This window comes from Triturus cristatus, chromosome 7 (assembly GCF_964204655.1).
Source record: "Triturus cristatus chromosome 7, aTriCri1.1, whole genome shotgun sequence".
Taxonomy (NCBI): Eukaryota; Metazoa; Chordata; class Amphibia; order Caudata; family Salamandridae; genus Triturus; species Triturus cristatus.
In genome coordinates, this window is record NC_140590.1 from 1,252,515,252 (window position 1) to 1,252,537,345 (window position 22,094).

The 22,094-nt window shown below is 43.6% G+C and overlaps 1 protein-coding gene across 1 annotated transcript in view; it reads right to left on the reverse strand.

Annotated features, from left to right (window-relative positions):
- Positions 1–22,094, reverse strand: part of LOC146811737 (syntaxin-1B-like) — a 314,087-nt gene that overhangs the window by 36,181 nt on the left and 255,812 nt on the right. Inside the window, exon 7 of the mRNA XM_085618729.1 lies at positions 16,454–16,527. Coding sequence (XP_085474855.1) covers positions 16,454–16,527 — 74 coding nt within the window. The remainder of the gene's footprint in view (positions 1–16,453; positions 16,528–22,094) is intronic.

Below are 22,094 nucleotides of genomic sequence, written 5' to 3' on the forward strand. Positions count from 1 at the left end.
ACTTACCCTTCCTTCTGACACCCTTCCATGGTCAGTAAGGATGCCTGTTAAAAGACAAATCTCCTTGTGAAGATGGTGCAGGATGGCTGAGAACCAAGCCAGGCTATACTAGGCCAAAGGACTCCAGGGGCCATATTATAGAAGTGCCCTGTGGGTGCAACAGACGTTGGTGCCCGCTTTGTGACCCCATGGGCACTTTGGTATTTCAGAAAGGGTTGCAGACCCTTGCATGGGCCCTCTTGTAATACTGGAAGTGCTGGCGCACATACAGATCCAGCGCTTTCTCAGGAGGGCGTGCCCTCATTTGTATGGGGTCGTGGGGTCATGTAGATGAGGGAATCGCTTTGCCTCTGCACCCACGCCGTATTATAGATGTGGGTGCAGAGGCAAAGATGTTGTCAGGGGGCGCACTGACAGTGCGCCATCTAAAATATGGTGCACTGTCAGTGTGCCCCCTATGGACCCTCAGACACTCACTTGTAGGTGGGTGCAGTCACTCACTGCACCCGCCTGCAAGGGGATCCCTAATCCCCCCTAAAAGTACAGGCAGTTTGCCACCTGCACAGAGAAACACGGAGCGGATGCTTCAAAGCCACTCTGTTTTTCACTTGAATGTGCTGCCCCCAGGACAGCGTGAGTTTGCTGCTGCCCCGAGGGCAGCACATTCAATGTGATAGGATGCACTTTCACTGATTGTGCTCGGCGCACCTGTTTTAAGGTGCACCGTGGCGCAAACAGGGAAAGTGCACCCTCTTCATGATATGGCCCCAGGATGACGGAGCGCCCAGACAGTCCTTGATATGTTTTTGTAATGTACAACAGGAAGTCAGATGGAAAGGTTAAAGTAAACAGTTAACCCAGCTTCTGGGGATCCTGGACTCCTGCCCATTCTTTAGCAAAGTTTCTGAACTTGGAGGTCAGATTCGTTGTAACGCTGCTATCTCCAGATTGCTCCCCATACTTCCTTTATAAAATAGAGCTGTAGTATTGTCAGTGTTTACCATCAGTGCATCGACCCTCCACAGAGCCTGTGGTGACCAGAACATGTGCTTGTGACTGGCGATGGAAACGGACCGCAACAGCTTCAGGCCATGGAGTCACTACCTCAAAGTAGCCGGAAGAGACATGAGGTGAAATACATTTGGACTGGCTCTCCAGAAGCTGGCCCCTCAGGTAAATCTGCAGAGGTCTCATGATAAATGTGCTGTGGAAGACAGAGCCCAATTTGGAACAGTCTTACTTTTCTACTTAATGAAGGATTCTCCTTTTGAAGGGGGCTCTTTTGAGAGCATTGAGGTCAGAATGTTTTCAACATACTCAAATCTCTTCCATGGGTTAGGAGAGAATAGTATGTAGTTGACTGAGAACCTAGTGCTGTAAAAGAAGGATCAAATCTGTTCATAGTCAAGTGTCCAGAAGGTACCTTCACTAGATGATCATTCAAAAATGGGTAGCTACAAGTCTTCTGCAGCAACAGGAAGAGGAATTCTAGAGCCAGGTTCTTGTGAAAGGTTTGCATGGGTATGTTAAGGCAGAATGTAAACCACATGCACTGGAAAGTCTAATTCAACACTATCAACGTGAGAAATGGTTTGCATGATATTCGCACAGGAACACAAATGTATGCATACACTTGGTCCACAGATGATAATAGTCCTTGCTTCTTACTTGTACCAGAGCAAGAGTAAGCAACATGAACTTTGAAAGCAAGAGGAACTGGCAGGGATAGTACAGGTCTAGTATTAGGCAAAGCCCAGATTTTTCCGATGAAGAAATAATGAAAGCGGGAGCCATGTTCATTTTCATATGGAACGGAGACTACACATTTCCTTAAGTTGGTGTCTGGAGATCAACTGATGCAGAGGTCACTTTGAGACGGCTAAAGTGGTGGTAGAGCAAATGTCAAAGAGAGAATTCAGGAAACTCTGGTAATTTTGTTGGTTGGTAGCAGTAAAGAGAATGTTTTCCCTCGCCACCCTGGTACGAATGGTGGAATGCCTGGCAATGATCTGCCTAGGGAATTCACTTGGACTTCTTAGCCTTGCTCAATGGCTGAAGAGCGTTTTCATTTAGAAGCTCCTACAATTAGACAGAGATCAAGACAAAAGAAGAGTTGCAATTGGCCAGAAACTGGAAGCAAAATGAGACTTTGTCCTTAAAACACAAGAAAGCATTGGTCTTCTGGAAGACAGTTCATGTCTGGCTGGTACCAACTGGTTGACATTCAGCGGTCTGGCAATGAATATGGATATTTTGTGCTCCTACAATGCTTACTTTGTTGAGGAGATGAAAAGTTTATTCCCACCAAAGGGCAGATTAGAAACTTTATCATGGGCTTCCAGACTTAAGTCCAAAGGCCAAGCCATGGAAGGCTGGCAGAATGAGTGGATTCGGTAGCTGAAGAGATGTCCTGGCAGCTGTGATTTTTCCTGTGCCTTTTATACTCTGTTAGCCTGTGATGAGTTGGAATTTTGGAAGAATTCTTTCTCTTCCACATATTTTTGCATGGAATACCTTTGCTCACTGACTTGACAGCCTTTTTAACTACCTTCTGCCCTGAAATGGGTTGAGTCTCAATTGGCAAAGAGCAGGAGGCAGTAGGAACAAGCCGATTTCTGTCAGTCTCAGGCTTAATTGATGGGTGCCTACAGTGGGAAAATGTCTTGGTCCCACAATGTAATCCCCCCAGATGCCCCAGACTAGAACACAACAAGCAGGGTCCCCCATGAGGAGGCCAGCTCTAATGTCTTGCACAATCCCTTGGAGTCACCAAAGCAGATGGAGGCTTGGGCCCTCCAAAGGCATTCAGTGAACATGGATATAGGAAAGTGCCTCTTTGTACATGAATACTCCCCCACTATTTGCCTGATGTCTTATGGAAGTTCGAACTGTAAGTGCACAGGGGCCTTGCGATCCAGGTTCCCAGTGCCCGATCTCCTTCTCCAAAAACTGTACCTCAATTGGCATAACTCCTGTTCCTCCTGTAAGCCCCAGTAAATGGTACCCCTGGTACCCAGGGCATGGGAAAAGAAGATGGTCCCCTTGGACCCCTCACCTGGACCAGGCTGTGCTGCTATCGCAGGCTGCGAGTTCAGGTGTAGGACAAACCAAAAAGTCAACATGGCACACAGCCCTGTGCGCCATTCCAACCTTACACAGCATACCACATAGGTAGGTCACCCCTACAGCAGGCCTTCCGCCGTAAGTCAGGGTGCACTATATCCTATGAGAGGGCATATCAGCATGAGTAGATATGTCCCTACAATGTCTTGTCCATTCAGGGTGTTGTAAGTGAAAGGGAAAGCCACAAAGAGCACATGGGCTGGATACTTGCCAGCACAAGTTTCTTAGCTCCCCGATGGCTTCGCTGATTTCTAAGATGTTTGGTACCAAACATTGTGTCTTAATAAATCCTTGCAGATGCCAGTATTGGATTCATTATTAAATTCACACAGGCGATTCTGCTAGAGGGTCCCCTGAAACCTACTGACTGCTGGTGTTGTCCCTGCCCAGTTTTAGTCAGCTTGCCATCACCAGAAATGTTTCTTGACCCCTGGGTTTAGAGCCAGAGCTCTCCAGATCCGGAGACAATGCATGCTCTGGGTGGAGTTGGTCCCACCTTCCAGAATCGGGAACTTCACAGGACATGCTGCCTTCAAACCCTGCCCCCAGCCCTGCTGTTAGAGGCACATAGCGACCCCCCAGTCGTGCTCCACTTTTGGTGGCAGGACTGTCAGGCAAAACTCGGTAAAGTAGTAGGTGGGTCTCCCTTCACCCTGGACCACCCCTCAGGTGAGGCAGGCGAGGTAGACCCAACTTTTCCCTATATGCCATTTTAAGGATGGGGTTAGTAGCCTATTAGAAGTCAGGGTATGCCCAGCCTTGATGTGGGGTGAGCATAAAGAGGGTATAGGCACCCCACAGGTAGGCAGGCCATTGGCTGCAACCTAGCCCCCTCTGAAAATGCCACTAAATTCAGAATTTAGGTAGCTCCCCAAGAACCTGACTTCAGATTTGACAGATGAAAAGAAGATGACAGAAGAAGACTTCTGACTAGCCAGGAACGGAGCCCTGCTGCAGAAGAAACCAAGAAAACCCTGCCAGCTGCAAACAGACTCGACAACTGGACCAGCTGTCCTTCCTGATACCTACAAGGCCTCCAAGAAACCCCAGAGTCCTTCCAATCTTCTCAAATGGCCACAAACCTCCCGTTGGGCTAGAGGCTCTTGTTCCCAGCAACTACCGGTAAAGAACCACAGTGGTTGAGGGCCGGCACTTGTTTTGACATGACTCACCACTGTAAATAAACTTTGCAGCATGCCTCCATCATCTTGAGGAATCCTCTCAACACTCTGGAAATCACTCCGGTCCTGAGAGCCCATACCGTCCTGCTGGTGGCCCCGAAAGTAGAAGCAGCACCTTTGGCATGACCGCCTTTCCCCTGTGATGGTCTGCCCTGCAACCCACCTGTAGCCCGACAACAGTCAGTGAACTCCGACATCCAGCACAAACGACTTCTGGTACTTCTGCTCCAGGTGCATCTCGACTCCTGCGGTACCCAATTCCTGGGCCTCCAAACACATTCATCCATGCGGTGAAGAAGACCTCCAACCATCCCAGGAAGCGTGGTCCTCTGAAATCCCTTCCAGCGGCTGCAAGGGTAACTGCATTGGTGGTACTCCACCATCCAAGACTACACCTTCATCCCAGCAACCGCGACCACGATCAATGGGGTTCGCAGTGCTTCCATAGAACTACAGTGACCTGCTTCCGGCGACCGCCGCTGAAACTGCGTTGGTGGTCGACTGAACTCCTTTAAAGCTATACTCATCCTGGGCTTCCTCCGCTGACCGCAATGGTAAATATTTGATGGTATCGACTGCTGTGTGCCTAGATACTAAAAGTACTGCATATTTTGAACTTCATTGCCTTTTATTCCAAATCCCACAGTCTTCAAAGTATTTATTGAAGTACTCTAAAACTGTACAAAGTATTTCTCCAAGTTGAAGTCTTGCTTCTCAAAACCTATATAAAGAAACGTGTTATTTTTATACAAAATCGGCCTTGGATTTATTCTTGAGTATGTGTTTCCTTTATTGCCTTTGTGAGTACAACAAATGATTAACACTGTCCTCTGATAAGCCTCACTACTGGTCCACACTACCACAAAAAGAGAGTTAGTATTATCTTCTTACTGCCTCTAGCTTCCTCTGGGGATACCTCGCACTCTCTGCATAGTGTGCTACATTTTAGTACAATGTACAGAGAGAAGGAATCTTACAATGGACAACTCAACAACCTGATGCATAATGTTCTAGTTTTTTTTTTTTTTGCAGAGTTTTATAGCACAAACGTGACCCACAAGCATTATAGCACTTTACGTGAACACCAGATTACATTACACAAGGTTGGATTAAATTGTTGTTTCTGGCACAGTGAGATTAAGGGCCTAATTTCAAGTATAGGTGCTATTTAATGCACCTGGTAAATCATAATACCACTGGGCTCGTTATTTATCGGGTGTGATTAATAGCACTTCTTATGAGTTTCTGGGGTAATAACATGCAGATTTTGGTATTTAATGTACCAAAATCCACATGATATGGTAATTACCACATGGTTTTCTCCTGTTAAATTTTAGCACATGTGGCCTGCTGAAAAAAAATTAACAGAGATTGAGGTATTTAACGCAAACTGAAAGACTCGTAATATGGCCTTTAGCGATTTGCCCAGAATGACACAATGTCACTGTGACTCGCAACTGATTTTCTCCAGTTCCAAAATCCTCCCCCGGTACTACCATGTTCAAAGGAAGAGGCAAGCTTGATTTATAGCGCAGGTGTTGACCCTGGACCCCATGCCAAGATGGGAGATGGATTGGCCTGATTGTGTGAAATCACCTGAGGAGCAATAGATGGTGTCCCTGAAAGGACCTTCCAGACCTAAGCGAAATGTATCCCTCACTCGACCTTGACAATGGAATCCAAGTGGACCAAAATCCCCAGGCACCAGGATGATCGACCCAGAGCCTTAACACTGGGAAGAGTTTCTAACCCTTCTTGTATTGGGCCAGTCAGCATGACCTGCACATATGAGGAGGAGGACCCTTCAAAAGAATGCCTCAAAAACAACTAGTCTTCTTAACAAATGATATATCAAATTTCTCCTAGAGGAGGGGGACAGATTGACTCTGCATACATGCTAGAGAGCTATTGATTGGGCACTGACTGTGCAAGCATGTACTGAAAAGTTGTTCCCAAGACAGGTCATGCAGGAGTCACTTGGGTCAGCGGCAAAAAACTGCTTGTGGCACTTCACCCATGGCTTGATATAAGTGTGGTGTAGGATAGGCGTAGGTTGAAAAAGACGAGGTGAAGAAAGCAAAAATAAATACAAATGGATGAGAAGGTGGGATTGTGTCTCTGCAGTACAGAATCAATGAGCTCAAGAGGGTGTACTCTTGCTGTATCACATACATATGGCATGGAAAACATCTTGAACTTAGTACATCACCTACCACTAGATAACAATGAAAGTCTTAGTAAACACGTAAGTAGAGGTGGAGTTAAGATTAGTAAATATACACTTATCTTAATGAGGTAATGGAAGCCACTTGGTCGATGCCAATTGTTTGTAGTTTGTTATTGTCTACTGTGATTTAGTGACACACACCCCACAAGAGAAGCTGGTTCCAGTCCATATTGGTTAGAAGGAGAAAAGGGAGCCATAAAGGGTGAGCCTCACCATGGTGGAAGGGAACATTGGCGAATAAGTACAATAATGCATGCAATAATGCATGCATGCCCAGACTGGCTGCACAACGCTCTGAATTAAATAGCAGTCAGAGCAGTTTCTATTCTTGCCACTAGGTGACATGGCATCCACCAGCTAGGAATAGGAGAGAGCCCAAGTGGTAGCAGTACAAATTTTCTCAGCAGGAATTGAGTGATAGTAAAGGAACAGTGCCCTTGTGTCTCTGCGGGGCTGCAGAGACAATACAGCGGTGAAGGAGTGCTTGGACTGTATAAGAACAACCATCGTATCTTGACAGGAGTGCCGGTTCTGCAAAGGGAGATTACCAACCTGTCTCCGTCGAGCTGCAAGGGCTGCAAAGGGACAGCTCCAGCATGTCTCTCCAGGTACTGGAAAAAGACAGAATTTTAAAGAGACCGTGACAGCAGTTCTCTGCAGGGTCATTATAGTCACTGAATCAGAATGCGCCTGTAGGGAGTCGGGGAGTAAAAGGGATGCTATCAGCAGGGTTCCAAAGGACGCTTGCTGCCGTTTCCCTGTTGGGCGAAGGACACGAACGGATTTAATGTGAACCACAAAGGTGATTGCCAGAGCCTCAGCAAAGGCTCTCGTCTGTAGTGTTTGTACTTTAGCAAAGGGGAAAAGATTCGCTTTACCAACAACCGCGATTAAGAGTGCCCTGAAAGGCGTTTTGATATTTATCGCACCTGATAAATTCAGATATCACGGCAGTAATTATGGGGCTCACAATTTAGAGTAAGTCGATTTTTCTGACTTATATGAGTTTTCTGCATGTATATATTGTCAGGTGAAACCTTCTTGGGGGCATATTATCAAGCACATTATTAAAATTATCGCCACTTTTGTGGCAGAAAACTGCCGCTAAAGCGGCGATAATGGGCTTGATAATATGCCCTTGAGAATTCCCATAGAAGCCCATGTTCTGGTGTCAACATGGGCTTCTATTGAAATTCTCCCGGGCATATTATCAAGCCCATTATCGCCGCTTTAGCGGCAGTTTTCTGCCACTAAAGCGGGGATAATTTTAACGCCGTTTCTTGATAATATGCCCCTTGATGTTTTTTTGGGGACAAGGAATAGAAAATAATGTGCGATAAATGTGAAAAATAACACACAAATCAAGGCCCTTGGAGGTCAGAACTTACTGGGTGTGCTAAATAACACCAATTGCACATTTTGCTCTAAAACTAGACATTACATAGTGCTTAAATTGGGAAAAAAAAGTGCAGGTGTTCACCAAATTTTACAAAGGGGCGGGATTGGGGCGGGGCTAAGGGCGTGGTTAGTATACAAGCATTTTATTTGAGGTTTTATTGGTGTGCAATTGTGCACAATGATACAGCAACAGTTCTGCCGTTTGTAGAGTATTCTTTTTGTCAATGCAAGCACATATGGGTAACTTTAAAAGTATCTTTCGAATTTCATGTGCTCAGTTTACATATGACTCATGAAAGGTATTTGTATATTCACATTATACACAATTATTGATATTGAGGGCAATTTGTGAAATAAACTTGCATAATGATAAAGTACGATCCCTTTCCAGTTATGAGATTGGCAGATCTTACAAGCATTATATTTAAATCAAGGTAAGGGAGATAGAAGGAGATGTGGTCCATTCACCTTCCGGCAAGTTGTTTATAATCAAAAATAGAATGGATCACTTGTACCTGTTTTCCAGGGTTATATGGTTTTTCATCTATTCCTTACAAAACCCTCATTCACGTTTAGGTGATTCGTAGGGCGGTATATCTTGATTCTCCGCCTAAAAAACGTGACAGCATCATCATTGGGTTTTGTTTATGCTTCCTCCACCCAGAGGGAACCACTGGATATTTACAGTAGTGATCAGAAATAAAACTGTGATAAAGTGCTTGTGTTAAGTGAAAAAATATATTTAAAAAAGGGTTAATCCCTCATGCTACCTGGACTGTATTTTTATTATTGTCTGGTGCATGGGAAAAGAATAAAAAAGGAGGTTGTGCAGAACGGGCATATAATGAGTCCAATGCACAATCAGTCCGAGTAATTGGTCGACATGTTTCAGCCCTTTATTCGCCCGAAGGGTCGGGGGGCTTTCGTCAGGACCTTGAGAGTGTTGAAAAGGATGGTGAGATAAAGGGATAATACCCTGAATCAAAACAAGAGGAGTTCAAATGTCAATCTGTAGAGCTCTAAAAAAAGGTTATTACCTTCTGATGCTTCTATTCGAGGCTTCGGTAAATGGGCACGGACACGATTTTACTGCGGGTTTTCGCAGGATGCACGACTTGTGCTGATGCTGTCTTCCTGATCCTTCCTGGAAGACAGCGTCAGCACAAGTCGTGCATCCTACGAAAATCCGCAGTAAAATCGCGTCCGTACCCTTTTACCGAAGCCTCGAATAGAAGCACCAGAAGGTAATAACCTTTTTTTAGGAGCTCTACAGATTGACATTTGAACTCCTCTTGTTTTGATTCAGGGTATTATCCCTTTATCTCACCACCCTTTTCAACACTCTCAAGCTCCTGACGAAAGCCCCACCGACCCTTCGGGGCGAATAAAGGGCTGAAATATGTCGAACAATTACTCGGACTGATTGTGCATTGGACTCATTATATGCCCGTTCTGCACAACCTCCTTTTTATTCTTTTCCCATGCACCAGACAATAATAAAAATACAGTCCAGGTAGCATGAGGGATTAACCCTTTTTTAAATATATTTTTTCACTTAACACAAGCACTTTATCACAGTTTTATTTCTGATCACTACTGTAAATATCCAGTGGTTCCCTCCGGGTGGAGGAAGCATAAACAAAACCCAATGATGATGCTGTCACGTTTTTTAGGCGGAGAATCAAGATATACCGCCCTACGAATCACCTAAACGTGAATGAGGGTTTTTAAAGGAATAGATGAAAAACCATATAACCCTGGAAAACAGGTACAAGTGATCCATTCTATTTTTGATTATAACGATCTTACAAGCAACCAATAAGTTGCCTCAGTACAAGTTAGTATAAGGAATGACAGTTCAGAGGCGGGAAAGAGGCTTTACAAATTGGATAGCAGCTTGGAAAATCTTGTTGATGAGCTCACTCTGCAATGACATTCTGAAGGAGATCAAGTCATTCTGGTGCAGTGGGGCAGACAAGGCAGGCCCTGTGAGACCCAGGAGTTCTGAACTGTTTAGGATGTCCAAAAGCTTTTTACTTTTCTTAGTTACAGATTTGGATCTGGCCTCAAGCTGAAGCCCTACTCACTGGCATAGTTATGCACACAGCCATGACCATAGAAACAGAAGCACATCCCTTCAGGTAAGCATGTGTATGCTGAAGGGGCAGGGAAATGACTCACTAAAAGAAATATAGTATAGAACCAGCTGCTTTGAAGGTTGAAGCTGTGGCAGAGTTATTGATGACAAAGAAAATCTGAAAAAGTATCTTTTTCACTTGAAACAGAATTTATACTTGCAGCCATAACCTTGTATACTTGTTCAGAGAGTCATATGGGAGCTGCAGAGAAGTACTTATATTAAAATAGATTGACTGCACCCCTACAAAATTCTTAATGGACTCATATTGAAATATTGACCCACTTAAATGTTATAGTAGCAAGAAAACTCAGCAAAAAAACATCTTTTTCTAGAGACTCCTTTTATTGATTCGTTGCTACATGGTCTCCACTCACATTTGTTTTTGCTTTCAACATGTCTTCTCACCACTCTCCTGTCATCTTCCTTCTTCTAGCCATAAAAAAACACTTCTTTACCATGGCCATTTAATCTCACTCCTTACCTTTTATCCATCTTGCATGTCTAAACCTTTCCTATGCCAACTACTCATTTCTGTCCTTCACATCTTACACCTGCTTTGCGCCCTCCATATATTCACCTCAATTTCTCTCCTTTGCTTTGTCACTCTTACTGTCACCTGTCCTGTCTCTTCATCTCCTATGTTTCTCCCTACCTTCCCTCAGTTTTTCTTCATTCTCTTCCTCTTGTCTTTCTAGAGGTTCTTTCGTCTCTTTTCCGTCTTTACGTCTCACTACTTTCTGTTTCTGCATCACTCTAGCTTCATCCCTCTCTTTCCCATGTGAGATTGGCGGCTCTGAATTCTGTAGCTATTCGTTTCTGCTTTTTAGGTCGAGCCTCAACTACGCATGTGCTGTCTCTTCGAGACCTGTTGTATACACTATGTGGGTTTACATCCCGCTCATTGTTTTTTATTTGTTCCTTGGTTTGTCCTTTCAAAAATGCTTGCTTGCTTTGGTGAATCCTTCATCTTTGTCCCTTCTTTTTGAATCTTTACGCTTTAGCTGTTTACCCGTTTGTTTTGAGGGACTATATTTTTTCTTTGTTTCTTGCTCGTGTTACTCTTTGCCTGTGTTCGGCTTTGCTGCCCATAGCTGCCTGCATTTTATTGCAGCATTTGTCCCTCCCACCTCCTCCCTTGCCACTGCACTCCCACCTCCACCTACCCCTGTGTCGCTATTTGCTTTTTAATTTTCTCTGCAATGCTGTTCTGCCAGGTTTCTGTGTAGCACATGAGGCATTGCAGCCCCTAAAGGCATTGGAGCACTTAACTTGATTCATGTTTACACAGGGTTATTAGGTGATTTACGCAGAATCATAGGTTTTTGAGCCAATGATGAGATTTAAGCCTAGCTGCTCGTGCAATTTTACAGCGCTTGGTGCTTTCAAAGGAATTGAGCCACCCGGCATGTACCCTGTCTTAGTATACGTCACTGCTTCCCAAGCTCCGACGGTACCAAAAAAAGAGCATTTCTGTCTGTTTTTTTCTAATCTGTCTCCACGGAGCATGGGTGGCTGCAGAGGCCATGGTTTTTGAGAGTCTGTTCTCGAGCCCCCCCCACCACCAACTCCCTCCTAGACAAGCGCAGCCCTGGGGATGCAGGGGAGGACAAATGGTTGAGTAACATTCTTCTATCCGCTTGTTTTATTTCAGTGAGACTAGCCAATAAAGAATATGTCTGGCAGATGTCTCAAGATCAGTGTTAATCTTGCACAAGAGCAAATGGGTCATCTGTAAAGCTGGTGTAGGGCTGGACTAGGTAAGAATAGAAACATTTTAAATGAAATAACTCCGGTAACACAACCCTTCGCAATCAATAAACCAAGAAATGAAACAAGCACCACTTAACTTGTAAAAGAAAAGCCATGCGAATTAAGTTTCTAAAGCAACACAACAAGGAAACCACTGATTCTCTGAATTGCTGAGTTATAATTTGCATTTGTAATGATGCATAAAAAAGAAATGTGTTTCCCTTGCAAGAAAACTGCGGCGTGTAATCACTTTGCTACAGAACCTCATTATAAAGTACCTATCTTGTATGATCACGGTCAGAGTGATCCATGACTCTAAGTTGGTGGGGGTGGGATGATGGCATAGTATATTTTGTGAGCGTTTCTTATAGACAAAACAAGACTTAAATGCAAGAAATTTCCATTTGACAACATGTTGACTCTAGACCCAGGAATTATTGTTATTGTCTAAGTAACCTTTACAGGTGCACAAATAACCTTCAGAAGGTTTCCCCTCACCTCACTCCCACGCTCTAATTCAAACCCTACCTTCACCGCACCCAATACGTAAAGCGTTTGTATAGAGGAGCACTGCAATTCCTGGAGCAGCCAAGAGGCCCTGTGCCTCAGTGCCGCCATAGCCGCAGGAGAACTCAGACGGGACTCTCGGAGAGGAGGCACTGACAGGCACCATGCCGAATCTCAGCTCCACTCCTGACTCCCACAGGAGAACGACAGCTCCCAATGGCTAATTTGTATATTGAAACACCAAGTTTATTGCCCCAACTTAATTTTAACATTGTCACAAATCATAATGGTTTATATTCTTGTATATTTTCTGACTTGGTTGACAATTCTCCTTACTCGTGCGGAAGCCTTCCTAATAGAACATGAGTATTTGTGTTCCAGTGTTATTGTCCTCGTCAAACAGTGCCCAAGTGATGTTTGTAGGGTTTGAATTCAAGTTTAATTAGAAAACATGGATGCTTCAATTCCCTGTATATAAGCCGGTTGCTAACTTTCTTATTACAGAGGACTTGTGACGTCTCCAGTCACCTGTAATTAAGACATGATCATGTAGCTGATCAATTGTGATATATTGTATAAAGCATTCCTTACCACACATTATAAGGCTACTGCAAGTCACAAAGGAGTTTTTTGACCTTATAAAACTCTGTCTATGGCCTTGCATCAAATATCTAAGTGATTTTTTGATAAGTTTAATTTTGCACCAATTTTACTTTTATTTTTCATGTCTGCAAACACCCTATCTATTTCATATGAAAGAAGAAGACGTCAAATCTTAAAGCAATTTGCTAGAAGGGTGATGGTGTGACCATGTATTATATGGACTAAAGTACACCCTAACATTCATTATAAGGATATTGGAAGTCACCTTCAAGTTCCATGACCTTTTATAGGGACTCAACCTTTGGCCGTATTCTTCTATATGGTTGTGGAACTTCTCAATGACCTGCAATATTCTTATAATACATGTGATTCTTCAATCCCTGTTGAAAATCGTATTTCTAATGTCTTTATATTTAGTGACTTGCAACGCACCTAGTCACCAATTACAAAGAAATTACATCAGAACTCATTACAGATGAGTTCTGACATTACAACACCTGCTGCCAGAGCAAGCAGCTGAGGGGAAAGACAAGTCAGATCATGGAGTATAATTAAAGCAGTTGTTTAAAGAACGAAAAAGCAAAACCTTGCTTTTCTTTCTTCTGCTCTGTTTTTTAATCTAAATGTGCCCCAACCTGTTTTTTTAGTGATTTTGCTATTAACATTTTATATAGGAGTGTTGGCAATTTCTGCCTGTAAATAAAAGTGTGTACTAATTGTATAGCTCTTTAATCTCGGACGACACAGCAGTCAGGATAATGTCCTGCACTGCTACACACTTATAAAGTCCAAAAGGTAAGTCCTATTAGCTATGTCAATGCTTGTTTCATGAACACAATCTTGTTACTGTTCCATTTTCAATACTTTTGCAATGTCTTTTCTCCCTCTTTTAAGCGGGATTTCAAGTCATACATTTCCTAATCTGGTTTGCAACTGAACAGGGAACTCGTTGGCCTCATACAATAAATGTACTGATTGGCTTGCTGCGGCGTGTGATCGCGCAGCAGAGCTTGCTCTCTGTTTGCCAACCAGGTGACCTACTGTTTAATCAGAGCCCAGTAGGAGCTAACAGTAGCACTGCTGCTGGAACCCTATGAGTACTAGTACTCCCCCTGTATAGGGAGAAGCTCTGCTACTCCAGGCGAGAAAATTGAAAAGTGCTGGTACTCCGTACCCGTGAGTACCGGCCCATTTAATGCACTGCTTTCCACAATAAAATGTGCATGTCTGGCTTGTGCTGGGTCTTTAAACAAATAAATTTTCACAAATTTGACCTGCTGAAATTTATTTAGGGGTCTCACTTTATTGCAACTGGTAATTACTGGGTGCAATAACCAGACACCACTTGTTATGGTGATGTTTGTGCAGGGATTGCTACAAGAACGTCAGCAGTAAATCACGGATGACACCCAGCTCCAATAATGTTGTTACTGTATTTGGTATGGCATATTATCCTGATTTACGCTTTAATGCACAGAAATGGCAAATAACTGGCAGTAATCATGTTTTCCTCTTTTATGTTAAAATTTGTGACCACTAGTCTTTTGCGGGTGGTAGCAGTCAGCCTTTTCAGCCATGAAATGCAGTATTGCCGCATTACAGTGACGTGGAAATGCCGCATTGCTCTGAACAGAGCACAACACTTGTGAGGTAATGGGATAACTGACCATTTATAGCATTTTTCGCTCCCTATAAATGAGGTGAGAAATCGAGATAAGGAGATTTGTTTTCTTGTTGTTATCTTTAATTGATGAAATTTCATTACCAGTCGAGCCAAGAGAAACAGAGCTGCATGAAGCAAGCCGATCCGCTGCTGTTGGCAAGCCGCCAAGTGCGTAGATCCCTCCCTCTGAGAGGAAACCGCTTTTATGTTAGCCATGATTGCCTCCCGTGTAGTGCAGACCGATGCTAGCCTGTTGGGAAGTTGGAAGATTCTCCACAAGCGTGGTGATGATGTTGAAAACAGTTACATAGCATGCTTTATCAAAGATAGCGCTCTGGAAGGGGCAACGGGCACCGACGCTGTCAATCACACAATGTCAGCCCAACTCCCAACTGTCAAACGTAGCAGTGTGATACAGTAGCAACTCGATGGCAGTGATGGACATCTTGTAGCAGAGAGCATGGAAACCGTTCCATTATCACTTTTCAGAACAATGAGGGGCTGTTTTATCACCACTTTGCATCACCTCATTGTAACGCAAGGCAGCTCAAGTGTTACTAAAGTTTTTGCTTTCCAGGGCAAACGTTTTCCACACTGGAAACTTGCCTTAACTGTAATCCATTTCATATCCTGACTACTAGTGAACTTTTTCTTGTACTTAGCTGCACATCAGTTCTTGTATCACCCTTGCAGGTTCTTTTCCAACCATGCTTTCTCCTTTTGTCACTGTTTTCCTAACTTTCTCTTGCCCCTTCTTTCTTCCTTGTTTGCGTTTCTCTTGCTTGGTTTGGGTGAAAGCCTGACTATGAAATCAATTTTATTTCCCACTTGTCCAGGGTGCCTTCCCAGAAACTAATCATGTTCCATACATAACCCTAATTTACAATGCTGGGAAATTAACCATGCTAGTAGACGTTTGGCTGCTGGAAGTGCACTTTATGGTTGTAAAATTCCACAAATCCTCATTTTGTGAACCAGGATGTGCAATTTACCACCACACTGTGTCTTTGAGCACACCAATGTACCATTTAGGTATGGAAAAACGTTTGTAAATCTGGCCCTCCATGTTTTTAAATGATTGCTTCAAGCAGATTGGAGGAAACCTTCATCATAGCATAGCATAGCCCATGGCCAATGACTAAGACTGAAGGGTAAGTGGTTAAATCACTCTCACTGGAGCCGACACTTTTCATATTGTCAGCAATTATGTTTTGAAACTGGCTCCCTTCCAAGGTGGTAGACACAGCTTCCATCCATGTTTTTAGTACAATGTGGATGAGCTCTTCATGGAATGACATTGGCAGATTGGTGGGACCTCATGTTTTGAGTCTACTATGAATCTAATTTTGGATGCTGGGCAATTTATTAGATTTGATTGTGCTGTCTGGCCGCAGGCATCAATATCTGGCGTTCTTCTTTCAAACCGGAAAGACAAGGTTTGCAGTGTGTTATGGGCTGCCCTTCTATGGAACCCCTCTATATTTTCTCTGAGATGCTGGCAACGCAAGAATATTTTAATTGGATGGACCTTTCATCGTCTATCAATGATGCTAACTCTGGAAGCGTGTCAACACTCCAGATTCGCAAACATCGGCAGCGCCTAAATGGAAAGCAAATTCATCCCTGGCAAAAATGTTGAAACCAGCCCTACACTGCAGGAAGAAATGGGGTCATGGTTGAGTCATGGCAGTGCATCCCGTTCGGAAAGAAGCTCCCTAGCCTTCAGCACTCCAGGAAAATGGCAAACTGGCAGACAGGCCAGGTCGGCCTTGCATGTTAGTCATTTCAACCCATAAATCACACAACGGCAAAGTGATGCCCCTCCTGCAATGTTACTGTCTGACTGCATGCACCCTACTCACATCGTCTGTAAAAACGGCCAGTTTCCCGCTCTCCAGCATGTCCTCCAGCTCATCATTTGTCGTCGTCCGCCCGGCTGTGGATGGAAAATAAAGTCAGTCAGGTTCAGAGAGAAGATAGACTGCAACTCACATGGGATGGACTAAGTCGCCAATAGACCATGCAATGAGAATAAGATGGCCCTCACCCCATGCAAAGCAAAGTCTGTGTGTCTCCTTGGAGGGAAAAAGACCACTGTAACTCCTTCTCTGTCTGCTCCATGCCTTTATTCCCTCCACTTTTTATTTTAAACAAAACTGAAGCCTCTATTACACATTCGGTAGAGAAGCACACACAAACACTGTAAATCCACTAGCGTAATGAAACTTGAGGGGGGCCCCCTCCAGCCTACATGGAGGAGTCCCCCCCCAGGACTCAGTTAGGAGATCTCAGATCAGGTTAATCTGCTGAGGGGGACCCTGGAGCTCGGGTCCCCCCTCCGCACCGTGGTGGCTGAGGGGGCCTATGTTATGCCACTGAGTAAATCTATCATTTTTTAAAATTGCTCCTCTTATTTTAGAAAGTGATGATGTTAAAAGGGTATTTGGCTATTATTGTACGATTTATTAGCTGACAATGACAAGAACATTTATCATTTGGAAGGCTTCTGTTTAATGAAATGGTATTTGAGAGAGTGGGAAGTGGCAAATGTATAAGACCTCCCAAAGGAGGACTGTAAGAGGGGAGGACTGGTGCTGGCCGTCAAAACATAGTGAGAGATGATAGCTTTTTAGTTATTATACATATGAAAATACCACAGTTTACCCAAGATTAAAACTAAGAGTAGGTCTTGAGGCATTATGTGGCTTCAGGGAGGAGATCTCACGATCTTCGGGCCGGCAGTCATTTCCGTTATTTTTTTTGTGGTGTTAGAGTGTATGCTTGGGGGGATTGTATTACAGATATTAAGGAATCCTAACCTGCCACTTAATAATAAAACCAGAGACTGAAATTGAAAAGATATTCTGAGAAAGCTGAGAGATAATGACATCTTTGCCATTCATTGTATGGTGTAGATGATCATATTTATCATACTTTAGCTTTATTTTATTTTTGGAAGTCCTTGTTTATTCTCCAGGGACTGCCCTTAAAAAGTCTTTCAGGAGGGTCTCCCACACAGGCTATACCAGGCCCATCAGTTTGGCTTTGAAGAAAGCATTTCACAGTAGACTGGGTATCGGAAGGTTTATTGTCTGATAGCACTTAAATTTCTCACAAAAGATTTTGAAAAATCTTGTGTGGAGCAGAGACATGGCACCGTGCTCCAACATGTGCTGCTGTTTCTTGATTTGCATAGTGAAGTCAGTTTGGTGTAGCCATGCTTGTCTCGCTAGTTGCCGTTCAGATGTGATGTATTGCTTGGACATGTTTTCGACTGGTCTAGATAGGTCACCTAGGCTTTAATAAACTCCTCAACAAATTCTTTACGCTTCTGGCAGTGCTAACAGAGTGTCAGGAATATTGGTGTTATGTTATATTTTGTAAGACTGGCAAAGAGAACTAGTGTGCTCTACGGCCACCTGAAGAACATAGACACAGAACCTTTGGCTCCTTAGTGTCACCGCTCCTCAAAACAGGTCCCTGCAGCATTCCACATTATAATCAGGGCCCTCAAATGTGATATTCTGCGGTGTTATATGAAAACATAGGGAATTGTTGCATTTGCCCCATTAAATCAGGACAATTGGAATTATGCAAGGTGGGGGCAAATTGTGCTACAGGGTTGACAAAATTATGTAGCAAGAAAAGTCCATTTACAGGGCCTAACACTGCACATTCTGTGACAGTATTTCTGCATTTCCTTTGCCTTTTTACACTGTCTGGGCAAAGGTTCCACTACATTGTTAACAATTTAACACGCAAATAGCACTAAGCAATTGGAAGGTGAGCCGTCCACTTTTGTGAATGGTCTTTCGTTGCACGGCAACATGTGTCATATCGTTTTTAGTAACTTTTTGATCAATTTTTGCTAGAAACAATTTTTGGGGGGAAGAGAATCTGCAAGTTATGCAGTGGATGGTGGATTATGTGGCAAATTTGGCACATCCATCATCATGCAGAAAACGCCTCGGCCGCAGAATGGGATAGTTCCAGTTGCCCTGCACATAATCCACCTTTGGCAGCATAATTTGCTATTTTCATGAACAAAGTTCGTTTTAGCTTAAATGGTTGAAACGTATTTAAAAGGCTGAATATTTTGTAAAAGTTAATTGTCATCATTCAGGTTCTGATTGCTGTATCCGGTACTAAACAGGGGACAGTTTTGCCAAATGGTGTCAACATCTCCGTTTACTGGATGAGGAGGGAGGGCCTTTGTCTGCAGCAGGAAACACAGTTCTTCTTTGTCTCGAATATTTTGTTTCACTCTTCGTGCAAAGTGACAGCTTGTATTAACAAGCATTGGCATAGCCAATAGGTCACGCCTTTGGGACCTTATAAGTGTTTAGCCATGCAACAGTGCATAACTAAATACGTATAAGGTCCCAAAAGCGAGACCTATTGGCTATGCCAAGCGGCCCTGCGGCCGCGAAAGTGATCGCGATCACGTGCAAACATCAAAGCGGCCATGCGGCCGCTAAAGTGAAAGTTATCGCGGTAAAGCGCGGTAAAGCGTGGCGCGCGCGCCCGCGCTCATGCACTGTAGCTCTAGGCTGGCCTGGTAGCACTTTTTGGAGCCCTCTCAATAAGTCTCGCCAGACCAGCACATGCGCTGAGTCATGCGAGACCTAAAACCGCTGTTCGTAAAACACCAGCTATTTCATGAGAGCACTTAAAGTTTTCCCAAACATGCTGTGCCTTTTTGTTTTTTAAGTATAAGCATCTCATAGCTTGACATATAAATATGAAATCTACTATACTTTTCTGCATTTCAGTTTCTTGATAAAAAGTGGTGCCATGTAGTGTGAATATAGGGTAAATGTAAAACAGAAGACAAGTCTTAAAATACACCTAGGAGGCACAGGAATGAAAGCGGCCACCATTCTTTATAGAGGTGCAGATGTAGACTCTTGCTGTTGAGTGCAACAATGTATATGTTTTAACTAAACTACTTAACACTTGCAGGAACTCGTTGTTACTAAAATGGTGGTCCAGTCCCTCAATGCATGTAAAATCATTAAACGTTAATTGAAGATGATTTACATTTTGAAACAGAGGAAGACAGAGAGCAGTAGGAGAGAGAAAGGGGGAGAAAATTCCACATTTCTCATTTTCCTTCAGATTCTTTTATTTTAAGCAATCATGGCTTTTATTGTGAGCGCCACCAAATGTTTCCAACCGCTCGAAAAGTCTTGTTCTTGAGTGGTCCGTACCCAGTAAACATTCATATATTTTAAATTCACTATAACCATTTTGAAGGGTAAATGCGAGTATAGATTTCTAGATCTAAATATTGTGTTGTCCTTATAGAATTAACCCATTGAATTGTAAATACTTTATTATAACACTTTCAGGGCTAATGAAATCACATGATTCCGCAGTGTTGGCATTTTCGGTGCGCATATGGTTGTGCTGTATTTGCTACACTTTCCACCATTTGCTGCATAATTTCAGGATTTCAACAAAGTAGCATTTCTAGCTCAAAGTTACAAAACTCTCTCCACAGGGCGTGCAATATAGTGGCAGGCACTTTGCAACAATTAACTGGTCATCTTTCACCAACTGACGGTTGCATTCAGCCATTCATGAGGTGATGAATTTGCCCATATTGAGTTACTATGCCCAGCTGATGGAGTCAGGAGGTGCTTCCCTGTAGCGGGGTACAAAACCCTCCCTACTAAAATGCAGTGTATGAAGATGGAAAATGATTCTTTCTTTGTCATGAAAAAGCTTTATTTCACTGTTGAATTAAATACATGTTTACATCACAGACACTGTTCAGAAAGCAACAGTTACTCCAGGAAGGCACTCATACGCCAACAGAATTGGAAACAGCAAGCATCTCAGTGAGGGGTCTGACACTTTTCATCTTAAATTGCCTCCCAGTGAGACAATGCTGTTATGCAAACATGTTTTCAATAGCACAAGGTGCTATCGGAGGCCATAATATAATAAATGGTGAACTTAAAACATATATGTGATGTACAGAATAAAATGGGCACTCTTTTAGTGCAGCAAGTGCATAAATATAGACTTGTTTTCTGTGGCATTGTTTTTGTTTTATACAAACTATCTTGCCCCGGCAAGTAGCAAAGTCAAAGCAGTGGCGTAACGAAACTTGAGGGGGCTCCCTGCTAAGTGCCTGAAGGCCCCCCAGCCCCCCAGCACTTTTGCTGAGGGGGGGGCCTGGAGCTTGGGGACCCCTTCACCGTGGGAGCTGCGGGGCTTAGGTTATGCCACTCAGTCAACGGTAATGTAGATCCCTGATGTGGAGTGGATTCCACCAGTCATTTAGAAGAGCTCAGAAGAGCAAGGTCTGAGCTGGTGTCAACATGCTCCAGGTGGGGTGCTACTACATGTAATTTACTTTAATAATTGAGCTTAAACCTCCATCTGCATGTGGATGTCTGTGCATCATAACATTGTCCGGGAACGGAACCCTGCAGAATCCCTACATGGAACTGACAATCGGTGCAAATGAAGAAGAAGCAAGTTAAAAAACATTAAAGAAAAAAAAACTGAAGCAAAGTACAGCCCACCAGTGCCAGGTCTCATCTGGTAGCCCTGAATCAAAATACTGTAGCAGAAGAAACTTCCTTTCAAAGAAGGTTGTGTTTGTGATTCGATAAGTCCGTATAGCGAGGTGAGACGAAGATGTAAAGCTGCAATTGGGAAATGATGCTTAGTTGCGGTCCTGGGAAACTCGAGGAACACTCAAGAAGTAGGCAAAACCCTCTGACACTGCAGGGTGAAAGATCCTGTGTGAACCCAGTGGTCAGGTGAAAAACGACAACAGTGATTGGTAAAAGAAGGATGAACATTGACTTCTACTTTGCCATTTTTCTTTTGGCCAGTAGAGGGTGTTTACTCTCTTATTTAAAAATGTATTTCATTTTCAGCTGTGTGCTCAGAAAAATTGTGATTGGTGTGTGGACTAATCTAGAAAGGTACGGTAGATAGCATGCGCCATCTGAGGCTGTGCTTATTTTCAAATAGTGCGATGCATAGCATCACCTCTCTGCACTGCACCAGATTTCGTCACTAATGTCAGCGGTGAGGGACGTGAGGACCCCAAGCACGGTATGTCAACAGCCTTCTGGCAGCATTCTTGCTATCGAACCGCTCTTAAGAGAATACAAACGACGCTCTGATATTCTTGGATTCTAGACTCGTCACTACGTTCTCCAAGTGAAACTGCCTGCCTTGGGGTTTCACTGTCATTATTATGAGTGGGCGATAAGTTCCGCTCTGCTGGTGGAGTTTGCAGAGTTTTGGCCAAAATCTGCCAGCCACCGCGTGGTGGAGTTTTTTCACATGCACGCCACACCAGCAGTAAGTTGGCAAGCATGATCAAAAATTGGTGATCACAACCGTTCGCAGTGGGAAAGCTATCGCTCGAGAAGAAAATCTACTTGAGCGGCAGCAAAGAAGCAGCCCCCTCTGGCATGCTGCGTGGTGCAGTTCACTCAGATTTTACATTGCACAACAAGCTCCCAGCACTAAAAA